This window comes from Sebastes fasciatus, chromosome 20, assembly GCF_043250625.1.
Source record: "Sebastes fasciatus isolate fSebFas1 chromosome 20, fSebFas1.pri, whole genome shotgun sequence".
Classification (NCBI taxonomy): domain Eukaryota; kingdom Metazoa; phylum Chordata; class Actinopteri; order Perciformes; family Sebastidae; genus Sebastes; species Sebastes fasciatus.
The window spans coordinates 16246615-16274046 of NC_133814.1; the positions used below are offsets into that span (position 1 = coordinate 16246615).

Below are 27432 nucleotides of genomic sequence, written 5' to 3' on the forward strand. Positions count from 1 at the left end.
TAATATGCATCCTAATTCTGACAGAAATACAATATTTCATGATTCATAGGTGTAGCCTACTATCAGGGGGTCAACCTTGGGTCCCCGGACCAGAGCTTTGGACCCATCAAAGCGCGTGGGTGGGCCCCCGTCAAGCCCCACGTGCTCCTTGTTGTCCAGATTGGGCTCCTCCTGCAGCCTCATTGCTTCAATCAAGCTTCAGTCTAGTCAGGTCGAGAGAGGAGAGTGTGATCACCATCACCATGCTGCTGGAGCCGAGCACTGGAGCCTCTTCAGGGGGCTTTTAACGCGCTTCAGGCGGGGACAGGGGTGAGAAATGCGGGCGCTGAGTCTGAAGGAACCCCGCTGTTGTGTTTTTCTTCACTGTCAACAACAGTCCTCCTCCTGCTGCAGCTCCTCTCCGTTCATTTAACGGCGCCGCACCGAGGACATCCCTGGGACTATGTGAGCACCATGCTCGCTGTGAGATGCCTGCTGTTCGCTGCAGTGTGTGCACGGTGCACCGTGACAGGTAAGAAGCGCGTTTCTTTCATGCAATTGTGCGTTTTTCTGTCATGCAATTGCATCCAGTCTAATTGTTGCACCTGTGTCAGTCAGCAAGCAGCTCACCAGGAGCTGTTGAATCCTGCAGAAATAAGACATTGAACGTCACATTCAGATCCATAAACACTCACTTATCAACTTGTCCTACCATTTTACCACTTTTATTATTATTATTACTATTATTATTATCTATATGTTCTGTGATGTTGTGTTTTAGCAGTTACCATATCTTTTACTTTATTTATCTGCTTTTATTGTCTTGTGAAGCACTTTGTAACATCTGTTTTGAGAAGTGCTATATAAATACATTTATTATTATTATTATTATTATTATTATTACTTGTGCACTGAACCTCCTGTTGTCCTCTGCAGGTCTGAGGGATCGGGTGAGTCTGGAAGGAAGACTTCCTCCTGCAGAAGAGGTCGTCCAGCCCAAGAGGCTCCTGCAACAGATCCACTCCCAGGAGGAGCTGCTCCACAGCCGCCTGGACACCCGGGTCAGAAACCACACAGCCGGAGCTCAGGTGAGTTTTAACACCTGTTAACTTGTTTTGAGCACATATGATCACATTGTACTGTGTCAAACCGTCAGTGAAACTTAAAATCGACTAAGTATTCATGCTGGACAGACATTAGTTCCATTTTAAATGTTCATATGTTAGTTTTATAATTTTGCTAGATAGTTTGTCCCGGCCCTTAAATCTTTTTTCTTTTGGTTATCAAGTTTTTATTGCTTTTACTATATCCACACTGACGATAAAGTATAGACCCATCTCAACGTGTACAGTATATTGTATGTCTCCACACTGTACAGCAAGCAACGCCCTTCCCCCACCCAATGACCTTAAATCAAAACAATGAATATCTGGGGCAGATTACAATGGGGACAAAAATTGCATAATAAATAGATAAATGAGTTGAAAAGGGAAAACGGAGAGAAAGAAACATTGGATGTAACCTTGACCCGATTAACCCCCTGTTTGTCCTCTCTCTTGAGGTCACGTCTGTCACTCCTACCCCTCCCAGCTTGCCCGGGTCACAGCAGGGCATAAACCACCACCACCCCCTCTTCTAGCTGCCTCCTCCTCCTCCTCTCCAGTCCATTAGATTATATTTCACACCTCTACTTGCCCTCTCTCATTACCTTCACTATAAACACTGTCTGTCTGTCAGTCAGCTGCAGGCCTGTCAGTGGATATGACACAGGTCTGACCTTCGGCTACCCTTCTGTGGGCAGCGTGCCGGTCTCATGACCGCTCTTTTTCTGAGACAGTAGGAGCCCTCGGAAAGATGTGTGCTTGTTTGTTTTCCACCGGGAAGTCTGAGGGCTGCCACGCTGCAGAATGTGAATTTAAATGTGAGGTAGAACCAGCCTTCAGAGTCCCTCAACTAGCCGTAAACTACATAATAATCTTTTGTTTTAATTTGACATGGCAAGTTTACGTAAAAATTTACCGGTTTCGTCCAAAATCGCATACTATACAGTACATGCCCAATATGTGTACAATCGTTCAACCTACTTTTGTGTCAAAAAACAGTAGTATGTGTCTTTTCAGATACACTGAGCAGTAATTTAAGTCTTGCCGGTTGGAGACGTGTAACCATGGTAACCCGTGCCAACCTCATGTGACCAAAACAACAGTTTGTGAAAGTCTGAATTAATTTAAAATATATATTACTTCAAGCAAAGTGAAATCTTATACTGACGGTTAAATTGAAGTGTCATTGATGTTACAAGGCTGTCAGTCAACGCCTGACATGAACGTTGTCGTCGCTACCGCATTGCATTGTGGGATATTTATGCCGCCGTAGTAGTCCAGCATTGCATACTGTAATATTTCGCCGTAAATAGTATGCATTAGCGTACTATTGGTTTCATATTAAGGTTTCGGACATACTAAAATATCTCACATACTGTTTTAGCGTACTAAATAGCATGTTAGTGTGTTATCTTTATTTTGTTTTTCATTAATCCATCAATGTTTTAGTCGTTAAAATGTCAAAAAAGTAATGGCAACTGCCCATCGTAAATTACCAGAGCCTACCAACAGCAATTAGCTTCTACTCACATTTGAGAAGATGGCAAATATTTTCCATTTATACTAATTTTTTTTTTTAAATTTCATCATATTTGTGTCTATCGACTCAAAGATTCAGTGTCTTGAGCTGAGATACTTTATGGTGTGTAACAATTGAATATTTGGGATTTGATGTTAAAATAATAATAAAAGAATACAATAAAAAAAATCTCCACAGTCAGAGCTCTGATGCAGCATTCTTATCTCTGCTCACAGGCACCATTGTGGGCTTTTATTGTACTGTATATGGACCCAGTGGAGGTTTAGATTGATACTAAGTGGTTTGCAGAGAGTGCATGGCAAGACTAATGAGAGCTGCCTTGCAGCTTGGCCAGTAAGTACTGGTGGGAGCCACCACAGAGCTCCGTCTTATAATGGGGATGAGGCTCACCTTGGAGCAAGGTTACAAAGAGCTGATGAGCCCCAAGACCCAGTATTATTCTAAAACACCTCTGGGATAGATGAGGTTCCTGGAATAAGACGTTATATAGCGTCTTTGTTGCTTTGCACACTTACTGTAAAATATTTCATATATATCCATCAATCTTCTTCCTCCTCCACTCTCTGCTTATCTTATTCCGTCACATCTTTTTCCCCGAAAAACATGAAATACTTGACAAAGCAGTGAGTCATTTGTTGGAATCAGTGTCTGGGTTCCAACACCAAGCAGGGATATGAATTAAAGATGCATGGTTTATTAATCTAAAAGTAAGCTTTAGACGTCCAAGTACTGTATTATTTATGCACATCACTGGAAATCTTCATGTTTGTTTATCCAGCAGTGAACTGAATACTTGCCCTCCCAGCAGACAGAGCCGTGAGACATAAACCAGGAAACCGAAGCACAAAAATTAATGCATGACCTTGACTTAGAGAGATGTAGACATTTTCCGTATAATCATTTCACTACTGCTTCCTCTGTCTGCTCTGTACATGCAGTTAAAGTCCAGTTAAAGGTTCTTTTCTTTTCCTAATTGAAGGTTTAACGATAGAGGGAGTGCGCACCGATTTGAAAAGCCAAATGTGTGGTTATGGGCTTCATAGATAAAGTAACTTAAAATTGACTTGATAATGCATTGGAGTGCAGTGTTGCAGTACAAAACTCATGAATCCCTTAAAGACGAATAAATGCAAATACAACACTAAAGCTGTGTCCCAACTCCATACGACATACTAATCCCAAATGAGTATGTAGTGGGATCAGATTAGAAAAGCAACATAATAAAGTATACTCCAAACAATAAGTATGCATACTAAAAAATAAAAAAAAATTGTGTGCTTTTATTAGGCACTTTATTAAACAATACCAAAAGAAAAAGTAAAACTAGTTGTTGATGGTGGTAAAAGAGCTCCAGGGACACCTCGAAAACATAACAATTGGATTTTTGGGCATTTTTTCTTACTCTTGTTAATTTTGGCGTGGAAAAACTGCCATGGCAATTTTCAAAGGGGTCCCTTGACCTCTGACCTCAAGATATGTGAATGAAAATGGGTTCTATGGGTACCCACGAGTCTCCCCTTTACAGACATGGCCGTTTTATGACAATCACATGCAGTTTTGGGGCAAGTCATAGTCAAGTCAGCACACTGACACACTGACAACTGTTGTTGCCTGTTGGGCTGCAGTTTGCCATGTTGGGATTTGAGCATATTTTTTATGCAAATGCAGTACCTGTGAGGGTTTCTGGAGAATATTTATCATTGTTTTGTGTTGTTAATTGAGTTCCAATAATATATATATATATACATACATTTGCATAAAGCAGCATATTTGCCCACTCCCATGTTGATAAAAGTATTAAATAATTGACAAATCTGCCTTTAAGGTACAATTTTGAACAGATAAAAAAAATTCAATTAATCTCGATTAATCAGGGACAATCATGCAATTTTATCGCGATTCAATATTTTGATTGACAGCCCTACTATTTATTTATTGAATATATATATAGTACATCCTGTATAGCTGCAGTATGAATCAGGACTAAGCGTAACAAACTTGAAATTGGTCAAATAAGGCCATTGATTTCTAATGATTAAATTGATTTCCTGAAGTGAACAAACTATAAACTACCATCAACACAATAACACCCAATAAGATTCAGTCGGAGTTTTTGTTGCTGCTTGCATCATTATCTTAGTAAATGTAATCAAATGTAAATCTCAGTTCCTGTTTTTTTCCCTTCTCTTTCTCCATCCCTCCCTCAGCCGGTCCATCTGGCCCAGAGCAGCTTCTTGGTGGAGGCCTTCGGCACGTCTTTCATCCTTGACCTGGAACTCAACCAGTAAGTCGCCACATGCCTGCAAAGCATTCACACATAGCTGCACCACAAACAATGTTTAAGGGTTTGTTTACAGCAGTCGCCGACATGACCGTACTTCCTTCATCCGTCTCTCCCGCCCACCTGCAGTTCTGTACTGTATGTCCTGTGTGTTGGCATCCTAACGGAATGGCTGCAGGCTCAATGTATACCTCCCCTCCCCCTCCTCTCACTCAACACATTTTGCTCCTTTGGACTGCATTTATATAATACCTTTCACTGGCTTTATAAACACTTAGAATAAAATGAATCTTCACACATTTTGGTTTTACTTATGAATCAGCCATTTGTTGATTTAGATTCACGCAAGTCATAATGTTATTCTGTTAAATAGCACTCCAGAATAATGACCAATAACGGCTGCTAATGGTCACACAGCGCTGCAGTCTTGTTTTTTCAAACAATTATTGAATTCAGATTGAAACTAAATGTTAGAATGAGTATTGCTCTTCTCACTTTTTTCTTCCTCTTCTCTTCAGCAACCTGCTGTCTACAGACTACGTGGAGCGTCACTATGACGAGGATGGGCAGCTGTCACAGAATATGGTAAGACCATTTCATACAAATTGTTGACATGTTTGGGGAATAAGCTTGTTCACTTTCTAGCCGAGAGTTGGAGGAGAAGATTGTTACTACCTCTACTGTCTGAGCAGTAAGCAATATTTTATCTACCTAAACCACATCTAAACCTCACTAATTAACACATTTTATCTTGTTTGTTTAATTTAATCATTTTGTTCCTTTTGGACCGAGCCAGGATAGCTGGTTCCAGTCGTTATGTTAAGTTAAGCTAACCAGCTGCTGCCTGTAGGGTCATATTTACGGTCATATCTAGAAGGTAACCCGCTATTTGGGAAACTCTCGCAAGATGGTTAAGTTCAGGCATTGCCCTTGAACGGTTAAGGTTAGGCATTGACTTCTAATGGTTAAGGTTAGGCATTGACCTCGAATGGTTAAAGGTTAGGCATTGACTTCTAATGGTTAAAGGTTAGGCATTGACTTCTAATGGTTAAGGTTAGGCATTGACTTCTAATGGTTAAGGTTAGGCATTGACCTCGAATGGTTAAAGGTTAGGCATTGACTTCGAATGGTTAAGGGTTAGGCATTGACTTCTAATGGTTAAGGTTAGGCATTGACTTTTAATGGTTAAAGGTTAGGCATTGACTTTTAATGGTTAAAGGTTAGGCATTGACCTTGAATGGTTAAGGGTTAGGCATTGACCTGGAATGGTTGAGGTTAGGCATTGACCTGGAATGGTTAAAGGTTAGGCATTGACCTGGAATGGTTAAGGGTTAGGCATTGACTTCTAATGGTTAAAGGTTAGGCATTGGCCTCGAATGGTTAAAGGTTAGGCATTGACCTGGAATGGTTAAGGGTTAGGCATTGACCTTGAATGGTTAAGGGTTAGGCATTGACCTGGAATGGTTGAGGTTAGGCATTGACCTGGAATGGTTAAAGGTTAGGCATTGACCTCGAATGGTTAAAGGTTAGGCATTGACTTCTAATGGTTAAGGTTAGGTATTGACCTCTAATGGTTAAGGGTTAGGCATTGACCTGGAATGGTTAAAGGTTAGGCATTGACCTCGAATGGTTAAAGGTTAGGCATTGACTTCTAATGGTTAAGGTTAGGTATTGACCTCTAATGGTTAAGGGTTAGGCATTGACCTGGAATGGTTAAGGGTTAGGCATTGACCTTGAATGGTTAAGGGTTAGGCATTGACCTTGAATGGTTAAGGGTTAGGCATTGACCTGGAATGGTTGAGGTTAGGCATTGACCTGGAATGGTTAAGGTTAGGCATTGACCTCGAATGGTTAAGGGTTAGGCATTGACTTCTAATGGTTAAGGGTTAGGCATTGACCTTGAATGGTTAAGGGTTAGGCATTGACCTGGAATGGTTGAGGTTAGGCATTGACCTGGAATGGTTGAGGTTAGGCATTGACCTGGAATGGTTAAGGTTAGGCATTGACCTCGAATGGTTAAGGGTTAGGCTTTGACTTCTAATGGTTAAAGTTTAGGCATTGACCTGGAATGGTAAAAGGTTAGGCATTGACCTCGAATGGTTAAGGGTTAGGCATTGACCTGGAATGGTTGAGGTTAGGCATTGACCTGGAATGGTTGAGGTTAGGCATTGACCTGAAATAGTTAAAGGTTAGGCATTGACCTGGAATGGTTAAAGTTTAGGCATTGACCTGGAATGGTTAAGGTTATGATAGGTTGTCGGGCAGCAAGTCTTGCAAGATTTTTCTGCACATTTTTGCAAGTTTTCGCAATTTGCGGGTTACCTTCTAGACACAACCCATATTTACCATACAAACATGAGCGGTATTGATTTTCTCTTCTACCTCTCGACAAGAAAATAATAAAGCGTATTTCCCAAATGACCAACTATTCCTTTAAATAAGCTCTTGGCCAATGTTGACACCCTCTCCTTCTATCAGAATTTAATAAAAGTCAGTGAGATAGTTTTCCATCACAGCCAATCTTTATAGAAATTGATTTTGTGCCACTGCGTACAGCAGTGTAGCTTTTATGTCCAGTGTGTATTGTTTCCAGTGATTGTATCCCCTTGAGTGAAATTGAACAGAATCAATAACCAATAGCAGCAGAGCTTGTTTCTCCTGCAATTCAGACAGGAAATGTTTTTGAATGTCTAGAGGCTAGTGTAAAGGGCTGTGAAGATGTTTTGCTTCAGCTCATGTGTTTTGCTGCATAGTGTGGTTTCTTCCACCCATCACTCCACACATCCTGCTGACATTTTGGTATCCAAAAACAGCTGTCTGGCTGCGCTTGCACATGGACCGATCTGTCGTGCATTATAAATCTGAGTAAACCGCCCCACAATAATGTTATGGTCTAGATTGTTTACAAGACTGAAGAACATCTGGAAGAGACGGTCTCTTTCTGTCTGTATCCTCTGCTTTATTTTAGTCTCTGTCCCTCCCTCTCTCTGTCCCTTTCTCTCTACCTCTCCCTCATTCACTCTCTTTGTCTCTGCCAACGACCACCTGACCAATCAGTAGATGGTTGCCATGGGTACCAGCAGTCAGCAGCAGCAGCGTGGGTCTATTTTGTCGTGTCGTGAGGGGAATTCAAATCATGTCCATTTCCAGAACCAACTAAACCAAATCTTACAACCACCCCTCTGCCCTGACCTTTGCAACCAGATGTGTAATATTGGAGCAATTATTGAGTTCATTTACACAGGTTGAAATTAAACAAATGAAGGGATGCTGTGTGCAGGGGGAGGAAAAAGATTGATTTAATTATCTCTCTACCTATATAATATAAAACAATTATATACAAAGATGTATATGAGTATGTTCTGTAGAACTTAAAGGTACATGTCCTTTTGAGAAAAAGACCCCCATAAATTAGTAAAATGTTTGGGAAGCTAAGTCCTGGAGCATTTTATTATTCTCGTGACAGATCATGGACAAAGTTTTTAGAGCATTATCGATAAATTAGTCCACCAGACAGCACAGACAGGTTTATTTTTCAACTGTAAAACGGTTATACTATATCTTGTCAAAATTGGTTAATAAGCAAATTTAAAGGATACTCCTGAAAATGTTGTTAATGTGTAAAACGAATATTGACCAATGTATTGAATCAGATTGGTGATGGTGTTGGCCTCAATCTGTTGGACTCTACAAGTTTACAATATGTCCTTTTGCCACTGAAAATAATAACATAGGATTTCTTTTTGATATTTTTATATATATAATAGTGGCCCAAGAATGGATCCTTGAGGAACACCTTGGCGAAGTATACATTTTTAACCATAAATACAATTTATTTACTTAGTAAAGTTACATTAATCTCTGTATGAACAGCTTTTGAAAGAATTAGGAATATGGTACAAATATATTCATTAATGTCAAATGCTGTGGATGTTTTGTCAGGTGAAGCAAAGCCACATATGTGGAACAGTCTCTTTTTGGAAACCATAAAGATGTCTATAAAGAATATAGATGAAATTCAGATTAATATGGTAGGATTTATTAGTGTCTGTTTTTGTTACCTTAGAATGAGCCGTTAATAGTTATTGTAGATTGCAACCAACTGAATACCCCTCCGCTCACTTATGTCTGAATGGCTATTTCTTAGCATCCTATTGTTGGGATGAATAGTTGCGTCTGATTGGCTCTGATGTTGCACATTTCTGATTATAAAATGGCAGATGTCAGTTAACATTATATATTTGTATGTCTGAGCCGCTACATGAATTAACCATATGTAAATACCTGCACATTTTCTGATGCACATACAAACACTTTCATGCATCTATGGAGGAATCACACATTAGAAATGCACAAATTGCTCATATGGTCATTTCATTTTCTGCATGCTGGACTGAGAACTCGTTGCATGCAGCCCCCTCCCCCTCCACCACCATCTCCATCTTGATTTATTTAGTTTTATTGACGCGCCAATAAATTCCTCCTGCCTTTGTGTGTCACTTTTTTTTTTTATTGGTCCCTTTGGATCTATGCTATTGCATTGAGCTGGTGACCGACTCGTTCGGATTGAATCTCAATGACACACGACTAAAAGAGGAATTGAATTAGGGGCGAGGATGGAATTGATTGAAGCTGTTTATATACTGTATATTTGTCAGTGTCCTGCTGAATACTTGTTGTTTTGATTTCTTAGTCTTTTATTTTCTGAAAATACAAAATCAGTTTTGAGTGCTCTTTGAGCACCAACAAACTCTTTCGTATATTGTGATTGGTTGAAAACACAAGATGTCAATAGGATATGATGGAAGCGGCTGGGGATGAACCGCAAGTAGCCCTCTGCAACGTCCAAGTCTGTTTTTTTTTATTTAAAATATACAATAATATAAGATGCACTGAGGTGTATCACCATATTATGATCCTCAACCAATACAATTTATTTTATTTTTTATTTATTTAATTGGTGGGTTGGGATGGATTGTATGCGTGTTAAATATTCAATTGCTGTACTGGTGGTTTTGTTAGATGTCCTGTATTTTTGTGGATTTGTGTATGGATATATACATACAGTATACTGGTATGTGTATATGCTATATACTGTGTATATATATATATATATATATATATATATATGCATGTCTGTGTTAAGTTGTTAGAATTATTCCTGACATTCTGATTGATACAAATACAGAGCTTCATCTCTGTACTAATCATATTATTTACAGACTAACACACTGATAGACAATGTTAACACCCTTTTATCACCTTGCAGTTTTGCATATTAGATAATAATCTCAATCCCTGGGCATTGATGATGAATTGGCTTCAATCAGACACAATCCGAAGGGTGATTTGTGTTCACTATTCTCATTAATTTAAATCTCTTTAATATGTTTTAGGCTTTATTTTATCTGGAAAAATGCTTCTCTTATTCACTGAGGACGTCTTGTATTCCTTATTGATGCTTTTGTTCCGTCTCGTCTTCCTTTCACTTTACATTAGCTCCTATTGTTTCATTACCTTTCCAACAACGCTGAGTCAAATTCCAGACATCAAGTCAACTCCAGCTTTTCTAATTCGGTTAGTTTCTAATGTCACATTTAATCCTCGTCTCTCTGGGACGTAACTGTTTATTTGCCTCTATTTGTTCGCGCAAGCAGTTTTTATTCCATATAGTCGCTCACTTCTAATGTGCGTTCATGTCCCTGTCCTTCCAGCTCTCATGATATTTCATGTTTAATCCATCATTTCTTATAAAACATGGTTTCTCTGCGCGAGTGAGTGGCCGTTATTTGAAGCGTATACATCTGGTCTGAGAAGCGCACTCACAGTCAGAGTGTGTGTCTGCTGTGTTAGGCAATTTGATTTCCTCCATTTAGCCTTGTAATCCTACCTTTTTATTTATTTATTATCTTGCCCCGGACTAAGTGCTGTGGGCTGTCTCACTATTCGGTATGAATGATTAAAGCCTGTTTCTTTCTCAACACATGAACTAATGGCACAGAATCTAAATAAGCTCTATGAAAAATACTGGGTTATTAGTTTTAGTTAACCGTCAGACTCTATGTGACTAGACTTAGAAATGTATTTAAACATTAAGCTACTGCTAATTATTAGCCACACTAGCAGCGAGAATCAGTTGATGCATCACTTTGGTCCAGAATATGTTAACAACTGTTGGATGGATTGCCATGAAATTGTGTACAGACATTAATGCAATTTTTAACAGCCTTAGTGCAATCAGATCAGTGTAAAGACAGACAAAATGCATTAACACCACCCTCCCCCCGCTTGTAATCAAAAACAAACCAGTGCTGTGCGTCCTTCTCTGTGTGATGGACACAGCTTCATCTGAAGCTCCCCATGTTGCACTCTGATTTTAGCTTGAAGCAGAAATTTTAGAGTCCTCCTCCCCGTGAACCCAGTACAGTAGCCCATATAAGATCCAATCATGAAGCCACTTAATGCACAAAAAGCATGCAAAGTCTTATTTGTAAGGGGGGAATATTATTTTGCGAGTTCGTACTTGATTTGAAGGGACGTCCGAGAGATTGTTCAGGTTTGAGTGGGAGCTCGGAGTAAAGGTTGACCGAGCATGAAGAGCAGCGGCTCCACGTCGCCGCTTTTCTTTTTGGTCCATCAGCTGCGCCAGACAACAGCAGGCTCAGGTGGCTCAGACATGACTTATTGGGGTTCATTACAAACACCTGAAACTGACCCTCTCTCACACACACTCACACACACATGCATACACACACTCTGTAGCTCCAAACACAGACACAATACTGTAATCTCCATCCACTTATGAAACCTGCTTGATTAAAAGAGAATCTTCTCCCGAGTGTATTTCTCTCTGCCAAGCAAAGTCTATTTTCTTCTCAACAACTTTTGTTATCTCTCACATTTAAACACGCACGTGTTGTTTGACTGACAGCCGAAAGTCTCCTCTCCGATTGTCGTAATCTGATCGTTCCTGTACTGTGAGAGGCAGCGTGGAAACACTATATTCAAAACACGGTCATCCAGTCGCAGCCACTTCACCTGATTATGAATAATCAGGTGAAGGTATCCGTTTAAGTTGATACTGTAAAGTGTTAACTGTGCACCCTGCTTCCAAAGTTTGTCATTTTATCCTATATTAAAAGACCACTCCGAGGAAGTCAATTTACTTGTCAACTTTACAACAGCAACAGAATGCAGTATAATTACAACAAACAAACTCAGTTAATCTACACATTACTTTTTTTTTTTTTTTTTTATGTTTTTGTGATTTTGTTTTCTGATTTAGAAACACATTAGCATCTGTAAGAACACATTATAGTCAGGTTTCTTTATAAGTGAGAGGTCATTCTTTGAGGTCCAGCGTCCAGTTAGTATCAACTTACAGTATAGACACTCTGTAACCTTGAGATCCGACTGCGATACTCTTTGATTTTTGTGCTGCAGGAAACTGAAATTGTTGCCAAATTCACTCATTAAATCAAAACAATGAGTTTTCACTCTCCCAATGTCGAGGGCAATGCATGCACAAAGCTGAATTTCTTACGAAAAACTGTCGTTTGAAGGAAAAGTGTGCATGCTTACACTTACTTTACATTGAAACCAGAGTGCATCGCTAAGTTTCTCCCACTTGACCCCTGTCCTTGTTGCACTCTAATTGCTCTCTCGTTCACTCAAACACATGTATACACAGCTGTTCCTCGGTGAAACTCAACTCAGCTGCAGCCTCTGTAGGTGTAGGTTTTCCCGGAGTCGTACAGTTGTCATTGATATCCTTCAGTCGGTTCAGTGTCTCACTGTGTAATCTATGGTTTGTTTCCAGGGAGGAGAGCACTGCTACTACCATGGCTGTGTTCGGGGGCTGCCGGGCTCCTGGGCGGCTCTGTCCACCTGCCACGGCCTACAGTGAGTCCAGTACTTTGAGTTAATGCTGTCACTTCATCTAATCTAGACTCAGTCAGGACCCAAAGTCTGGTGTTTTTATGTGATTCAAATGTTGAAAGACTTGCTGTAAATTTGCCCAATGCACATTTGGGAGCTCCGTGTCGATTTTCTACAAAGTTATCAAGTAGAAAATCTTTTTTCTTCTTCTCCTTTTTAGTTTAGTAGAAAATTACACATAAAAAAAATTCAACGAATAGTTCAACATTTTAACAAGTGGGCTTATTTGCTCTTATTTTTCTTTCTCTTATTTGCACGCCTGTACAGTAACTATGTAGCTGGAGCCAGCAGCTGCTTATCTTTTAGCTTAGCTTAGCATAAAGACTGGAAACGGGGGGAAACTGCTAGCCTCTGTCCAACAAAATCCACCTACCAGCACCTCTGAAGCTCACTAATTATTATATCATAAAATTAAATTAAAAAATTTGTAACCTTGAAAAACATCAATAAAAACTAAAGTGAAAAAAAATAATAATAATAATAATTTGCACACTTTGCTAATGTTTATAGTATGTTATCCTATGTTCATATTTTATATTTTTATGTTTAGTTATAGTAGCTTGGTATATGTATAGTGTATTTAATATATACTTTATATTGTGTATTCTATAGATATTTAATAGATGTTTATCTCTAGTGTTGATATGTATATTTACTGTTCCTGTGCAATACCTGGATAACCTGCTGCTGTAACACAATAATTTCCCAATTTGGGATAAAAAATAAATTACATTTATCTATCTATAATTAACACGTTATATCTGGTTTGTTTAATCCGTACAAAAAGCCATGAAATAGTTTGCTACATATCCCCTCGTAAAATTGTTGTTTTTACACTTTTTGTACGAGAGAAAGTCAACAAACATATTCCCCCAAATCTCAAGCTATTAATTTTTTAAAAAACAATAAATACACTGACCCAATCATCCTCAGACAAACTACAACATGCTGCTGTGTTTGGTGTTTTTCAGCGGGATGTTTTCTGATGGGAACTTCTCGTACGGGATTGAACCTGTTGGCAGTGGAAAGGTGAGTCAACAGATTAGTTGTAAACACACACGTATCAAATTTCTTGGCATCTAACCAAGGCAGCAACAAGGTTGTGTGAAAAAAATTTCTCCCAAAACTTGCACCAATTGTTCAAACTCAACAAAATATGTCGCCCACAGTCTCGCTTTCTCTCTCTCCGTCTCCATGACTTACCGTCAGTCCAGACGGTGTTACTCTATCTCTGAGCTGCTGTATGGAAACTATTGAGTTGACACTTAATCCCGCACTGAAACACATCTCCTGTCTCATATCATCATCTCACAGAGGCAGAGAGGAGGAATTTCAAATCGACAAAAAAATAGGCTTTTTAGATCTTTAAAAAAATACACAATTTGATTTTAGAATAGAGGTAGTATTAAAAAGAAATGGATGTATAACAGAGTGAGTGAAGGTAGAGGGGAGAAAGTGTTTAGAGTGGAAGAGGCTGAGCATTTTTTTCCATTAAGGCCCACAGTAATCGAAGTACAGCTCAATTACATAGACTGGAGAGATGGATCAATAGCCTCCCAGCTCATCTCCAAACTCCCTCTCTCCTCGGCTCTCTATCTGAGATGGGTCATTTTCATAAAGTATTTATCCCCAGCTCAAATGTACCACAGTGTCCAGCAATGTTATTGCCATTATGACAGCCCAGTGATTGATTTAAATATGCATCAGAGCACTTTTCCTTCCCGTTGATCCATCTGTACTTCAGAGCACACGGCAGCGCTTTCTCACACAGAGAAGCTGTGGACTAAAAGTTCAGGATGTGAAGTCATTTCAAGGCTTGTATGGTGTTATAAGTGTGATTTGTTCAGGTCTACATAGTCACGCTCTTTCACAGGGAAGAGTTCTGCAGTTTCTTTCACCTCTGCTGATTACTGTCTGGCACACCTTTTTTTAGACCAATGTCATCTTTCCTTGTGACCGGATCCCACATCTGCTGCTGTCTGGCCTTTTTTTTTCTGGCTTGAGGTGAAGTTTTAGTTTAGTAAAACTTTTTAACTTCTCATTTTTTTTATTCCTGATCCGATCACAAGTGGACAGCTTTAAATACGTCTGTTCACACCTGGCATTAGAATGCGTCTCCACGTGCGTCTTTGATTTAAAACAAGCAGCTCAGAAAAGCTATTAAAACATTTTTTTCTAAACTTTTAGACCTTTTCAGCTGCAGAAATAAGACAAACTAATGACTCTCTCTCTCTCCTTCAGGAGCAGAATGACCACATCATGTACCGTATGCCGGACATTGACCTCTTCCCACCTCCCTGTCCAGGTAGGACCACCGTCCATCTAACAGAGAAACTGCACACTGACCCTCCTCACTGTTACTTTCTTTCCCCTGTAACTGATGATATCTCAGTCCCTCCTGATGCAACAATAAAAGTTTGATGGAAACAAAACCCCCGTCTCTAATTCCTAATCCTCAGTGACAAAATACCTGCCGCACAAATCAAGCTATAATACAAATTTATAGACTTGTCAAACTGGCACATATTTGGTTGTTGTTTTGCTGTTAAAAGATTAGATTTGACGAAAGCCGGCAGGATGCAGCTTGTTACTGATGAGCACGAAAGCTGCTTGCGGTTACTTGTTTGGAGACGACATGTTCAGCCTCGTCCTGGACATTGGGCAAGAATGTTTTTTGGCTGCTTTTCTCAAACACACTCTGCAGCATACAGCGTCCTCCTCAGGTTGTCCAGCTGCCCTCCTCGTCCTTGCTAAATGTCTCATTTGGCTGCCTCTTCTCCGCCTCTCCTCTTTGTCCCTGACACTCGCCTCCCTTCCTCCTTCCTGTTACCCAACCCCCTGCCGTTCCTCCTCACCCTTCTCTCTCTCTCTCTCTCTCTCTCTCTCTCTTCCCATTTGGCCAGTTCTACTCTCCCCCTTTCCTCCTCTCTCCTCCGCTGGCTTTGTGATATTGATTTCTCCTGCAGATCAGTGGACTAAAATACATGGTTACATCCATCCCCGGACTGATGACTCGCCACTTTTCTCTCACTTACTCTTTGCATGTTTCCCAGGATGCTCCGTGAACAGCACCAGGCCCGCAGGGCAGACAGACGGCCACGGCGAAGGAGACGGTGAGCTGAAGGATGGAGACGACTGGTCTAAAGAGGAGGAGAAGAAGAAGCCCTTTTTAATCGAAGGCCTGAGACGCTCAAAAAGACAAGTCAGTTTTCAGGTGGCTGATATCAGTCTCTTTCTCCCAACACACACACACGCACACAGAAGGCCCTGCCAGGAACATGTCACATGCATTGCAGCATCATGAGGGAAACATCAGAGTTAAGATATTCAAACACAATTAATATTTTACAGAGACGTCTGTCAGATGATGCCAAATTTCCACATGCATGCTAATAGCTTGTCTCCGCTTTCATGCTAATAAGAGAAGTCTGATATGTCTGGAGGAGCTTTCTAAAATCTGAGAAAATTACTCAACAGAGGCTTGGACTGTAGATTTCTAACAGAAAGCATTACATGCATCACAAACTGAGGTTGTGAAGTTTGAAGATGTTGGTTTTACCAGGCATGGTTTATCTAACTAGAGCTGCAATGATTAATTGATTAGTTGTCAACCATTCAATTAATCACCAATTAGTTTGATAATTGATTAATCAATTTGAGTCATTTTTTAAAGAAAAAAAAGTCTAAGTTCTCCGATTCCAGCTTCTTAAATGTGAATATTTTCTGGTTTCTTTACTCCTCTATGACAGTAAACTGAATATTGTTTGAGTTGTGGACAAAACAAGACATATGAGGACGTTATCATCTTGGGCTTTGGGGAAACACTGATTGACATTTTTCACCATTTCCTGACATTTTATAGACCAAACAACTAATCGATTAATCAAGAAAATACATCACGGTGACTACGTTCACTCCTTATTTATAGTCTTTGGTTAAAATCTTTCTAAATAATAATACCTAAGGATATTTATTTTAAACTTTGACTGCTTATTTAGTCGTGCATATATAATGTTACCGAGAAAAAGATTTGAAGTTTTCAGCGGCTTTAAAATTAGTTTTCTTTCTTGTTACACTCCTGAAGTAATCTAATACAGAAGCTGCATTTTATCTTTTCAAATGCCGAACAATATTGTGCTTAATGAATAAGAATCACTGTTGCTCTCCAAGTTGTTTTTCCCTCTCAAGGACAAAGACTAGAGTTTCATCAGCGTGTGTGTGTGTGTGTGTGTGTGTGTGTGTGTGTGTGTGTGTACATTGTGTTTATGTTTGTCCTGTGTGAAGGTGATTATGACAGCGGACTCAAAACTTTGGCTCTGTGGATTTCTTTTGTCCTCTCCAGGTGCGGCGAGGTCAGCGCACCGTCCAGACAGAGACCAAGTACATCGAGCTGATGGTGGTCAACGACCATGAACTGGTAGGTGTGATGCTTCTTTTTACTTTTTTATCTGTAACTGCTGCATGAATAATAAGTGAGTGTGGCTCTCATTAAAATTTGAATTTTAATCAGCTGATAAGGCTTTTTATAATCAGCTGAAAGGCAGTAACTCTGTATTTTTGTCCTCTCCTCTCGTGTTAGTTCGTGCAGCTCCGACGGTCGACCAGTCACACGAAGAACTTTGCCAAAGCGGTGGTGAACATGGCCGACGCGGTGAGCTTCCTCTTCCTGTCGTCTTTTTTTAACCATGGCACCCCTTCATAGTGAATCTATTGTAGGGAGTCTCTGGTGCTTACTCGGGACAGTCGCCACATTTCAGAGCTTTTTCCCTGCAGATGAAACTTTTCCTGAGTGGGACAGCCGCCATCTCTTATTCACAAACAATCTAGTTTACTGTCTGATGTTATTTTTAACCGTCTTTTAAACGCCAAAAATTTGCTATCATCTCTTGAATCCTCATCATCATTAAACAGGGTCTTTTTAATATGAATGATTTCAATGGTTATTTCCTATTTCATCCATTTTTATATGATGTTTGTAAATGTATAAATAAATAAACATGTGATATAAATGTATATAAATCTAGTTAATATGAATTAAGCCCATTTTTTTCCCACCCAATCTTTACATTTCAAGGTATTAAAAGTTGCATCAACATCAATTTCAGCGCAATATATACAAAGAGAAACACTAAACACAGTAGAAACACAATAAACATAAATGCGGAGGATTGATGTCGCCCAGTTACCTATATATGTGGTGAGATGTTCTTAATTGGGTACCAAAAAATGTGAAAATGCGTTCTTAAAGATCATTGCATATTAAAATATGTTTATTATTTTTGTGGAAAGAAAGAATTAATTCTCAAGAGATAGTTACCAATGAAGTAGTTCCACGTTGATCTTGTATTTCAAATTCTTTAACGTCTAACAACTCCTTTAAATTTGCATCATCATGCGGCAGCGGTTGCAAAGTTTACTCTATACAATAATATATATATATATCTATATAAAGGTTGGAGAGAGGTTTAACCAGGATAGCTTTATAAATAGATATTTCCAATGTTTCAGCCTACGCTTTTAAGAAGGTGGAGAATCTGTGCTGGAATACAGTGATGAGTTGAGGCTTTACCTAAAATCACTGAGCTGTTTGCATCATATTTATATTTATATATATATATATATATATATATATATATATATAATGAGCTTTTTGTGTATTTAATGGTACAGCTGATCAGACATGATTACTTCCCAAAACAACCAAATGAAGTGCAGGAAATTAACTGTGTGTCCTCAGCTGTGGCAGCAGCAGGACGGGAAACCCTTCACTGACTGGGGACAAACACACAGTGATGCTGGTTTCCATGGCAACCGACTGCTGCCTGCTTTCTTCCCACTCACATGTCTAAGGGTAGACGGATTCAACTGTCTCCATCATCTGCAGTATTTAACTCTCACTTAACTCCTCAAGATCTGAGTTTTTTTTCAGGACAACAGGAAACTTTTTGTAGTTTTTTTTCTTACCCCTTTTCCCCATAAATAGAAATAGGGGCTAAATCTGAGATTTTATGTCAACTCAACACTTAAAAATATTTCTTATTATGGTAAAATTTTGTTTAAAAAACCCCCCAAAACTATTAGATCAGTCCTTAGCACTTTTGTCCCTGAATTTGTATTTAATTTTACGTTTGTTTTGAGGTCATTCAGAGTGTTGTTATCTTCCAAGACGACATTTCTGATCATTATAATATTCACTTTCACACATGCATGTTTAAGCTAATGTTTAGTTTTTATTTATTATTCTGTCAATCAGTTTTTGCTTCAATTGTTTTGAGGGACGATGGTAAATAACTGACAAAAGGACAAAAGATTAATTATCTGAATGTTTTTTTTTTATTATTATTAATTGTTTCCAGATCTACAAGGAGCAGCTCAACACTCGCATCGTCCTGGTGGCCATGGAAACCTGGTCTTCTGAAAACAGGATCTCCGTGGGTGATGACGCCTTGCTCACCCTGCGTGACTTCATGAAGTACAGGAAGGAGAGCATCAAGGAACGCTGCGACGCCGTTCACCTCTTCTCGTGGGTTCAGTCTCCTGATTTTAGTTGTTGTTGGTGTCATCATCATCTTCTTCTTCTTCTGTCTCCTTCATCTTCTTCTCCTCCTCTTCCTTCTTCTTCTCTGTTTCTTTACTCTTCTTCGTTTTATCATTCATCTTCTTATTCTTCCTCTTCCTCCTTCTCCTTTGTCTTCTCCTTCTCTTTTTCTTCTCTTTGTTTTATCCTTCTTCTTCTTCCTCCTGCTCTTTCTTGTTCTTTTCCTCTTCCTCCTCCTTCTCTGGCGTCTTCTGTTTCCTTACTCTTTGTTTTGTCTTCTTTTTCCTTCTCTTCCTCTTCTTCTTCTCTTTCTCCTTCATCTTGTCCTTCTATGTCTTCTTCTTCTACGTTTCTGTCGTCCTCCTCCTCTTCCTCCTCCTCCTGTGCTTATTATTATAGCAGTCTCCCTGTCTTCACTACAGTGGGAGGACGTTCATGAGCAGCCGCAGTGAGGCGGCCTACATCGGCGGCATCTGCTCCATCACTAGGGGTGGAGGCATCAATGAGGTGAGACTTTACACTTTATAGATTGGAGACATTAGCTGCAAATCATTGTCCAATGAACCTCATAAAAACGGTGTTTTATAGAAGTAATGAATCGTTCTCATGAGTCTGTAACTCAGGTTGGTTTAGTCTCTCTTCCTTTTAGCTGTTTTCATTAACTTGATTTATTCGTATGTCTTCAGTTTGGCAGTGTGGGCCCCATGGCCATCACACTGAGTCAGAGTCTCGGCCAGAACATCGGCATGCTGAGGAACAAAGAGCGACTGGCTGCAGGTGAGTCCAACGTACTGCAGACATTGAGATCCTGCACAAGGAGTCATAGAAGGACAATCTCTCTTGATATGACTCAAACACAGAGGCGTTAAAAGGAAATGTGCCATACAAGCTTTTTACTTTACATACTGGTGTCCACCATACATACATACTGTATATACTTTTTCCTGTTTTTAATTGTTCCTTTCTGCAATATCTAGTTATTTAAGCAAAGTAAAATAACATTCTAAATTGTATTGCCCTGTTATATCTACAATCTGTCTTTTACCAAACTCAAGTAGTGTAAACGTATTACAGAGCACTCATTTGATTTTCCACAGAGAACGTGCTGATTGTACTAAATTAATCTCTGAGAAATGAAAACACTCCAACTCTGCCGTAATAACAGCTCCCTCAAGTGGTGACATTAGAGTTGCTCAAAAATGTTTTGTTGTGTGCAGTCATCACCTGTTTTGAAATGGGTTTTTGTGTGTTTGTGTGTCCAGGAGACTGCAGGTGTCCAGACCCATGGCTGGGCTGTATCATGGAGGACACAGGGTACGCACTTTTTAATTTACAGTAAATGAATGAGTGACCTGTAGTACATTAAGAAATAATTCTCAGTTAAAACAGGAGTGTACATAGACAGACGTATTCGACAACCACTCACTTTTATTTTTGTCAAATATGTCTCCGTAAAGCATCCAAAGTGTAATTGACAAGTTGTGTATGATTTTTTTTTTTTGGGAGTATCAAATGTGCCTTGTATATGTAGCTTGTAAAAGTACCCAAATATAAACAACGTTTTAGTTGACTGGTTATCATATTGCAAATGTTGCTAAGCAAATGTAATAATGAGTGATTTCTGTATATTTCTTTTGTATTATTTAGTTACTACCTGCCCAGGAAGTTCTCTCGCTGCAGTATAGACGAGTACCTGCGGTTCCTCCAGCAGGGAGGAGGCAGCTGTCTCTTCAACAAGCCCAGCAAGGTGAGAGGTGGTCGGTCATCATCAGAGAGGCTCTGCTGGGGGTTTAATCACATCCATAGATCAACGCTGAGGCTTCGGCTATCTTCTTTCATTTGCTCTCTTAACTCTTGACTTTATTTGTGACATGATGAACAGTCAAAGCAAATCCACTTACTTTAAAGACATGTTTTACATTAGTAAAACACACACCTATATTTCAAATCGAGAATACAAAGCAAATGTTTGTGATCTCCAGAATGATACAGCGGTGTTGTGTGTGTGATTTAAATATCGATTTTTGTTTTTATCAAAGTTAAATTGGTTTGAATGTATTTTCATTGTCCGTTTTCTGGTGATATGTGTTGTTTTACAAGTATACTTTTTTCTCCTGTAGTTGTTGGACGCTTCAGAGTGTGGAAATGGATATGTGGAGCCGGGAGAGGAATGTGACTGTGGATCACTAGTGGTGAGCACATTTGAATTAACTAATTTCTTATTGCTTGTCTTATACACAGACTATAAGGACTGATTTGAACCGATTTTAATTTAATCAGCCATTCAGCCTTAAGCCTGGTTGGAAAAGCTGAGACTTCCAGTAACGACCAGTCACATCTTTTCCAACCTGTCCAGAACATTTCAGTTTAAGTGGAGCTGCACATAGGATAGTTATCATTCCCTGTATCATGAAGGAGAGCCCATGGTTTATATTCAAAATACATTTTGTTGTTATTGTTTAGAAGAAATCCTTCTCAATGAACAAACGGCGTAACTGGGAACACTCCCGGGGTCTAAGTTTGCCCACAATCCCTCTGTCTTTGCAAGTGTAGTCAGCTATATGTGTTCAAAACACCCTGACAGTCATGATCTACAGATGTACTATAAACCCTCTCTGACCTATAGGAGTGTGCACGGAGTGGAGCCAACTGCTGTAAGAAGTGCACCCTTACCCATAATGCCATGTGTAGCAACGGGCTGTGCTGCAGGGAATGCAAGGTGAGCTGCTTTAACACATCTCTTTAACTGGATAGTTTGTCGCTGATTCTTAAGGCCCTGATTGACTCTTTATACTCTCACCTGCTCCATTCCATCCTCCACCTGCCCTCTTCTTCTATGGTTGTTTGTGACAGCACGAGCTGAGAGGGGTGACGTGCCGTGACGCTGTCAACGACTGTGACATCCCCGAGACCTGCATGGGAGACACCAGCCAGGTAAAAGAGGCTCCAATACACAGTACATTTATCAAGATGCTCAAAGAATTCAGGCATGTGAAACCAACCGTGATGGTGAGCGGACAGATAATGTTCTCTGTCTCTCTTGCAGTGTCCTCATAACGTCCACAAACTGGATGGCTACATGTGTGATGCTGGACAGGTAATGTCATGCTATTTATTTAATTAATTTAATGTGTTACATTTAATAAAACATATTTCTCATTTTGCCTCTCCTCCTCAGGGTCGGTGTTACGGAGGTCGCTGTAAGACCAGAGACGGCCAGTGCAGAACGCTGTGGGGCTACAGTAGGTTTGCATTGGATATTGAGCTTTATTTCTCAATGCATGGCCCTCTGATGGTTAAAATTTCATTCCTCACATCTATGAATCTTTTATAAAGATCTGTGAAGAGCTTTGTAACAATTAAAGCGAGGGCATTGGGTTGCAATGTATTAAGTGAGTGTTCTCTCTTGTCAGACTCAGCCGACAGGTTCTGCTATGAAAAGCTGAACTCTGAGGGCACAGAGAAAGGAAACTGTGGGCCGGACTCCAGCGGTCAGGGATGGGTGCAGTGCAACAAGCAGTGAGTGAACAGCATGATACACATAACACATGTTAATTTTGCTATATGAAATCTTGCATGTTTTTTTTGTATATTTAATTTTAATTTTTTTTATTTTCTCCCTTGTGTCCATCAGAGACGTCCTGTGCGGTTTGCTGCTGTGCACCAATCTGACAGACAGGCCGAGGTTCGGTGAACTGCAGGGGAGGCTCACCAGTCTCACCATCCACCACCAGAACAGATACCTGGACTGCAGGTGAGGCAGCTTCTCTCTGGTAGCTTGGTTGGTTTGAACAACAATTTCAACGATTAAACAAATACAGCAGGCTGCTTAACCAAATCTGGATTAACTACATGTTGGAAAGATTTGTGGATTTGTATTTTAGTTTACTTAAAGTAGACTTTATCTTCTTTTACTATGTGCTTATTTTTTTCCTTTATTGTTGTTTGCTTTGTATTCATTTGTATTTTGTGCCTGTTCAGCACTTTGGTCAACTGCGGTTGTTTTAAATGTGCTATACAAATAATGTTTTGCCTTGACTTCATCAAACGGTACTATCAGAAACAAATAAGTGATGATTTTATGTCACCGTCTGACCTGCAGGGGCGGACATGCGGTGCTGGATGACGGCTTGGATATGGGCTACGTGGAGGACGGGACGCCGTGCGGGCCAAACATGATGTGCTTGGAGCGTCGCTGCCTCCCCGTCACCACCTTCAACCTCAGCACGTGCCCGGGCTCCTCGTCCTCACGCATCTGCTCCCACCACGGGGTGAGTCTGTCACTGCTGTCACTGCTGTCACTGAGTTTTGCTGGTGGAAAACAAAGTTTTGTGGATAATAAACATGATATTAAATGCATCCACTCAATTTTCTTGTCTTCGTTCCGCAGACTTGCAGCAACGAGGTGAAGTGTATCTGCGATTCAGACTTCACTGGGAAGGACTGTAGCGTGTTTGACCCAATCATCATCCCCACCCCTTCAGACCCAGAGAAATACAGAGGTAACCACATTGAGCAGTAAACCTCCACATAGTCCCTTTGACAGAAACAGTACAGTTGCTCCTCAAATCTGTAAAAGAACCTGCTGTGATAGAAAAATATGAATAAAACAAAAGTAATTCAAAAGTCACTCATTTTCCCCCCAAAGAAACAAAATACAATTTGTCCACACAGGATGGTCTGAAAACTGCGATCTGCATCTCACTACAAAACTAAACAATGTCATAATGCCTCTGCGTCGACGTGTTTTCGGGTTCTCCATTGGTCTGTCCAGTCCATTCTCGTCAACGCGATATCACTGGAACGCCTGGAGGGAATTTCTTCAAATTTGGCACAAACGTCCACCTGGACTCAAGGATGAACTGATTTAATTTTGGTGATCAAAGATCAATGTGTCCTCACGTCTTTCCCATTTTCGTGAACGTGATATCTCAGGGAATTTATTCAGATTTGGCACAAATGTCCACCTGGAATCAAGGAGGAATTGATTAAATTGAAAAATTAATTTTACATTCATACAATAATACATTAATTCTGAGAATTTAATACAAATGTCTAACAGGATAAAATGATGAAGTGGTGACATTTTGGACAGACATGGATGTAAACTGCAACTTGACAGGTTGGCGGAGGCATACAACCGCTAGTCATTTTATGTAGTTATTTTCTGTAAGTTAAAATTAAACTTGAACAATGTCCTAAGGCTTCTGGGTAGTTGTCGTGCAAATAGTAGAAAAAGTAGAATTGTTACGTCTCATTAGCAACACTAAAAACAATTAACACACAAAATAGAAATATATGTGAATGAAAGGGGTTCAAATGTGTGAATTACAGCGTGTTTAAAGAGTGCAGTGAGACACAAAATACCTAAAAATACACATATAAAGCATAAAAGCAAATGAAAAAAACATATTAATTTAAATTTACAACAATAAGAAGAAAGAAATATGAATTTACAGAATGTGCAAAATAAGCATCATATTTGGCAATTTACAGGCTGTGTTTTATTGAACGGGTCACTCGTTCTTGTACATATTTCAACACCTTTTTCACTGTATCTTTTCACTAGATTTCAGTATTAAAAATAAATGGTGCAGGACATGGAGGCTGAAGGATATTTTCCCACCTAGGACTCTCGCATCAAATCACAATTCCATCTTGATAGCAGTTATCATAACGTGTTCTTCTACTTTTCCATGTCGGCTGAAAGTGTTTTACAGATCTTAACTACGTTTTGATGCTTTATACAGTCAACAGAGATACAACACATAAAAAAAGATAACCAAAAGTATTTCTAATTTTTGGTTCTCAGCACTGCTTTTGTTTTCTTATTTATTCCCCCTCACTGGTTGACTCCTTCACTCCCACAGGTCCCAGTGGTACCAATATCATAATAGGTTCCGTCGCCGGTGCAATTCTGGTGGCAGCGATAGTCCTGGGGGGAACTGGCTGGGGATTTAAGTAAGAGCTCTGGCATGTCTCCATCTGTGTGTGCCTGCTGTGTTCCTCTGTCAGCTAACACACATGCCTGCGGCTCGCTGCTGAATGCTCCTCTGCTTGTTGTCTGATCCATACTCACATCCAGAGACCACGTCGGTCTATTAGTAACACTGGTGGACGGGCGGTAGATCGGTTTCTATCTGTGGCTTTTATTAGAGGAGCGTGAATGAAAGTACTTACAAACCCTGTTTAGTCCTTTTTTGCTAGCAAGCTCTTTGATGGCATGAGATGATTGGCCACTTTGCAATATGCATAATATGTATTTAATTTGCTAAAATCTGTAAGACTTTAAGTGGACTGTAAAAGCTAAATTTGTATCAGTTGTAATGAGCTAAATCCTGAACTAGTGCTGAAATAGTTGGTCAAATAATCAATTATTTTACAGAAATAGATTCATTGTTTGAGTAATTTTTTTAAAGCAAAATTTGCAAAAAATTAACCGGCCTCACATTTTCAAATATGAATATTTTCTGGTTTTCTTTGTCTTTTATCGATTAATCAAGAAAATAATCAGTAGATTAATCAGTAATAAAAATATTTAGTTAGTTGTAGCCCTATTCAAGTAATTTTTCTCTGGTTCCAGCTCCTCAAAACTGATGATTTGCTGTTTTTCTCTGTTTTATATCAATATGAATTGAATATCTTTTGTCGTTTTGGACGTCACTTTGGTGTCTGGGAACTTGTGACTAGTATTATTCGCTATTTCTAGACATTTTATAGACTATATTGATGTGAAACTGCTATAAACTCTCACCCCGATACGGTGTATATTTTAAAGGGGAACTTAGCGGTTGTTGGGGTTGAAGACTACAAGTTTGAAATTGAAAATAAATCTGTGTGTGGAGTTAGAAAGACGTGAGCTTACCAGGCCTCTGTAGCCAGTCTCCAACTGAACTGTTGGTGGTCGAGTTGCATTGTGGGTAATGTAGGTGCCAGGTTTTGATAAGGAGGAAGAATGTGTTGCATTAAAAAAAAAAAAAAAAGAGATTTTTAATCCATCTCTCGTGAGTCTGACAGTGTTGTAGGAGTGTAATCAGTGGAGTAATGATGCATACTTCCTTCAATCCTATAAAAATAATACATAGATATAGATATAGAAATGGATTAACAAGCTCTTTCCATGTTCTTCTCTGCACGACTGGATCTTCTTTCTGCAGTTTGTTTTATTCAATGCTGTCTCGCCTCATGTTAGCTTTGCTGTGGCATGCCTGCAGGATGCAAACAAACTAAAACGCTTGTCTGCGACTGTAATCTTTTGCCTTAATCTCGTGATTTACCTCGTATGGTAGCGGCAGATCTGCCTGGATGGATGCTGCAGTTGCAAGTTGCTTGATAGTAGACTTTTCTGCATAACAAAAATAACAAATGCCTCTTTGATGCTGTGCTTTCAAGGCCTTGGGTTCATTGCATGTTTCTTTTCTTACTCACTCTGCTTCTTGCGCACATGAAACAACACAGTTGATATTCTTATCTGTCTTTCTACTTCACTGGTTTCTCTGTCTGTTTTTGTCTGCTCCCTCCGTCTTGTTCCCGCCTCACTGCGGATCCAGGAACATCCGGAGAGGAAGGTACGATCCCGCCTTTCAGTAGTGATCCTGAAAACATTATCAGAGTGTTGAATCACCGTTCATTATGATGCCATCTGTTTTATAATAATTATCTGCTTCTGAGCACCTTTTCTAAACCCACACACATCTATCGGTCACCTGCTTTTAAGGCATCATTTTACATCTTTCACACATTTTGTATCTAATGTATATGATCAATTATATAGCATGAACACATACCACAGCATTTATATTGCCTATGCTAGTTTGCAATACCCTTCCATAGATGGGCCTTTTAAAATACACACAACCTAATCATAATTTTAGTTATTTGTATTAAACATCATTATCAATAATCTATAATCCTAGTTTGCTTCATTATTATTTGTATTGCATGTGTCCCCCTCACTAACTTGGCTGCCATTTCTAGAGTATAGCTGCAGTGTTGACTTTGTAATGTTAATTTCATAAGACTTTCAATAATAAAATGTGAATGCCTCTTTTAA

At 39.6% G+C, this 27432-nt stretch overlaps 1 protein-coding gene across 3 annotated transcripts; it reads left to right on the forward strand.

Moving 5' to 3' along the window:
* Positions 1 to 27432, forward strand: adam11 (ADAM metallopeptidase domain 11). Of its 3 annotated transcripts, none has more exons than XM_074618880.1 (26): positions 1 to 511; positions 916 to 1067; positions 4830 to 4906; positions 5422 to 5488; positions 12723 to 12805; positions 13813 to 13870; positions 15083 to 15146; positions 15895 to 16055; positions 17184 to 17258; positions 17421 to 17492; positions 19198 to 19364; positions 19802 to 19886; positions 20066 to 20156; positions 20642 to 20693; positions 21027 to 21126; positions 21500 to 21571; positions 22006 to 22098; positions 22233 to 22313; positions 22426 to 22476; positions 22558 to 22621; positions 22793 to 22898; positions 23014 to 23133; positions 23482 to 23650; positions 23770 to 23881; positions 25250 to 25340; positions 26930 to 27432. In XM_074618880.1, exons 1-26 carry the CDS (start codon positions 454 to 456, stop codon positions 26967 to 26969), a joined length of 2361 nt encoding a protein of 786 aa, XP_074474981.1. In that variant the 5' UTR covers positions 1 to 453; the 3' UTR covers positions 26970 to 27432. The 3 variants fall into 3 exon arrangements, with proteins under 3 accessions (XP_074474981.1, XP_074474982.1, XP_074474983.1); XM_074618881.1 differs by having other exon boundaries at positions 15895 to 16043; XM_074618882.1 differs by lacking the exon at positions 25250 to 25340 and having other exon boundaries at positions 2 to 511; positions 15895 to 16043.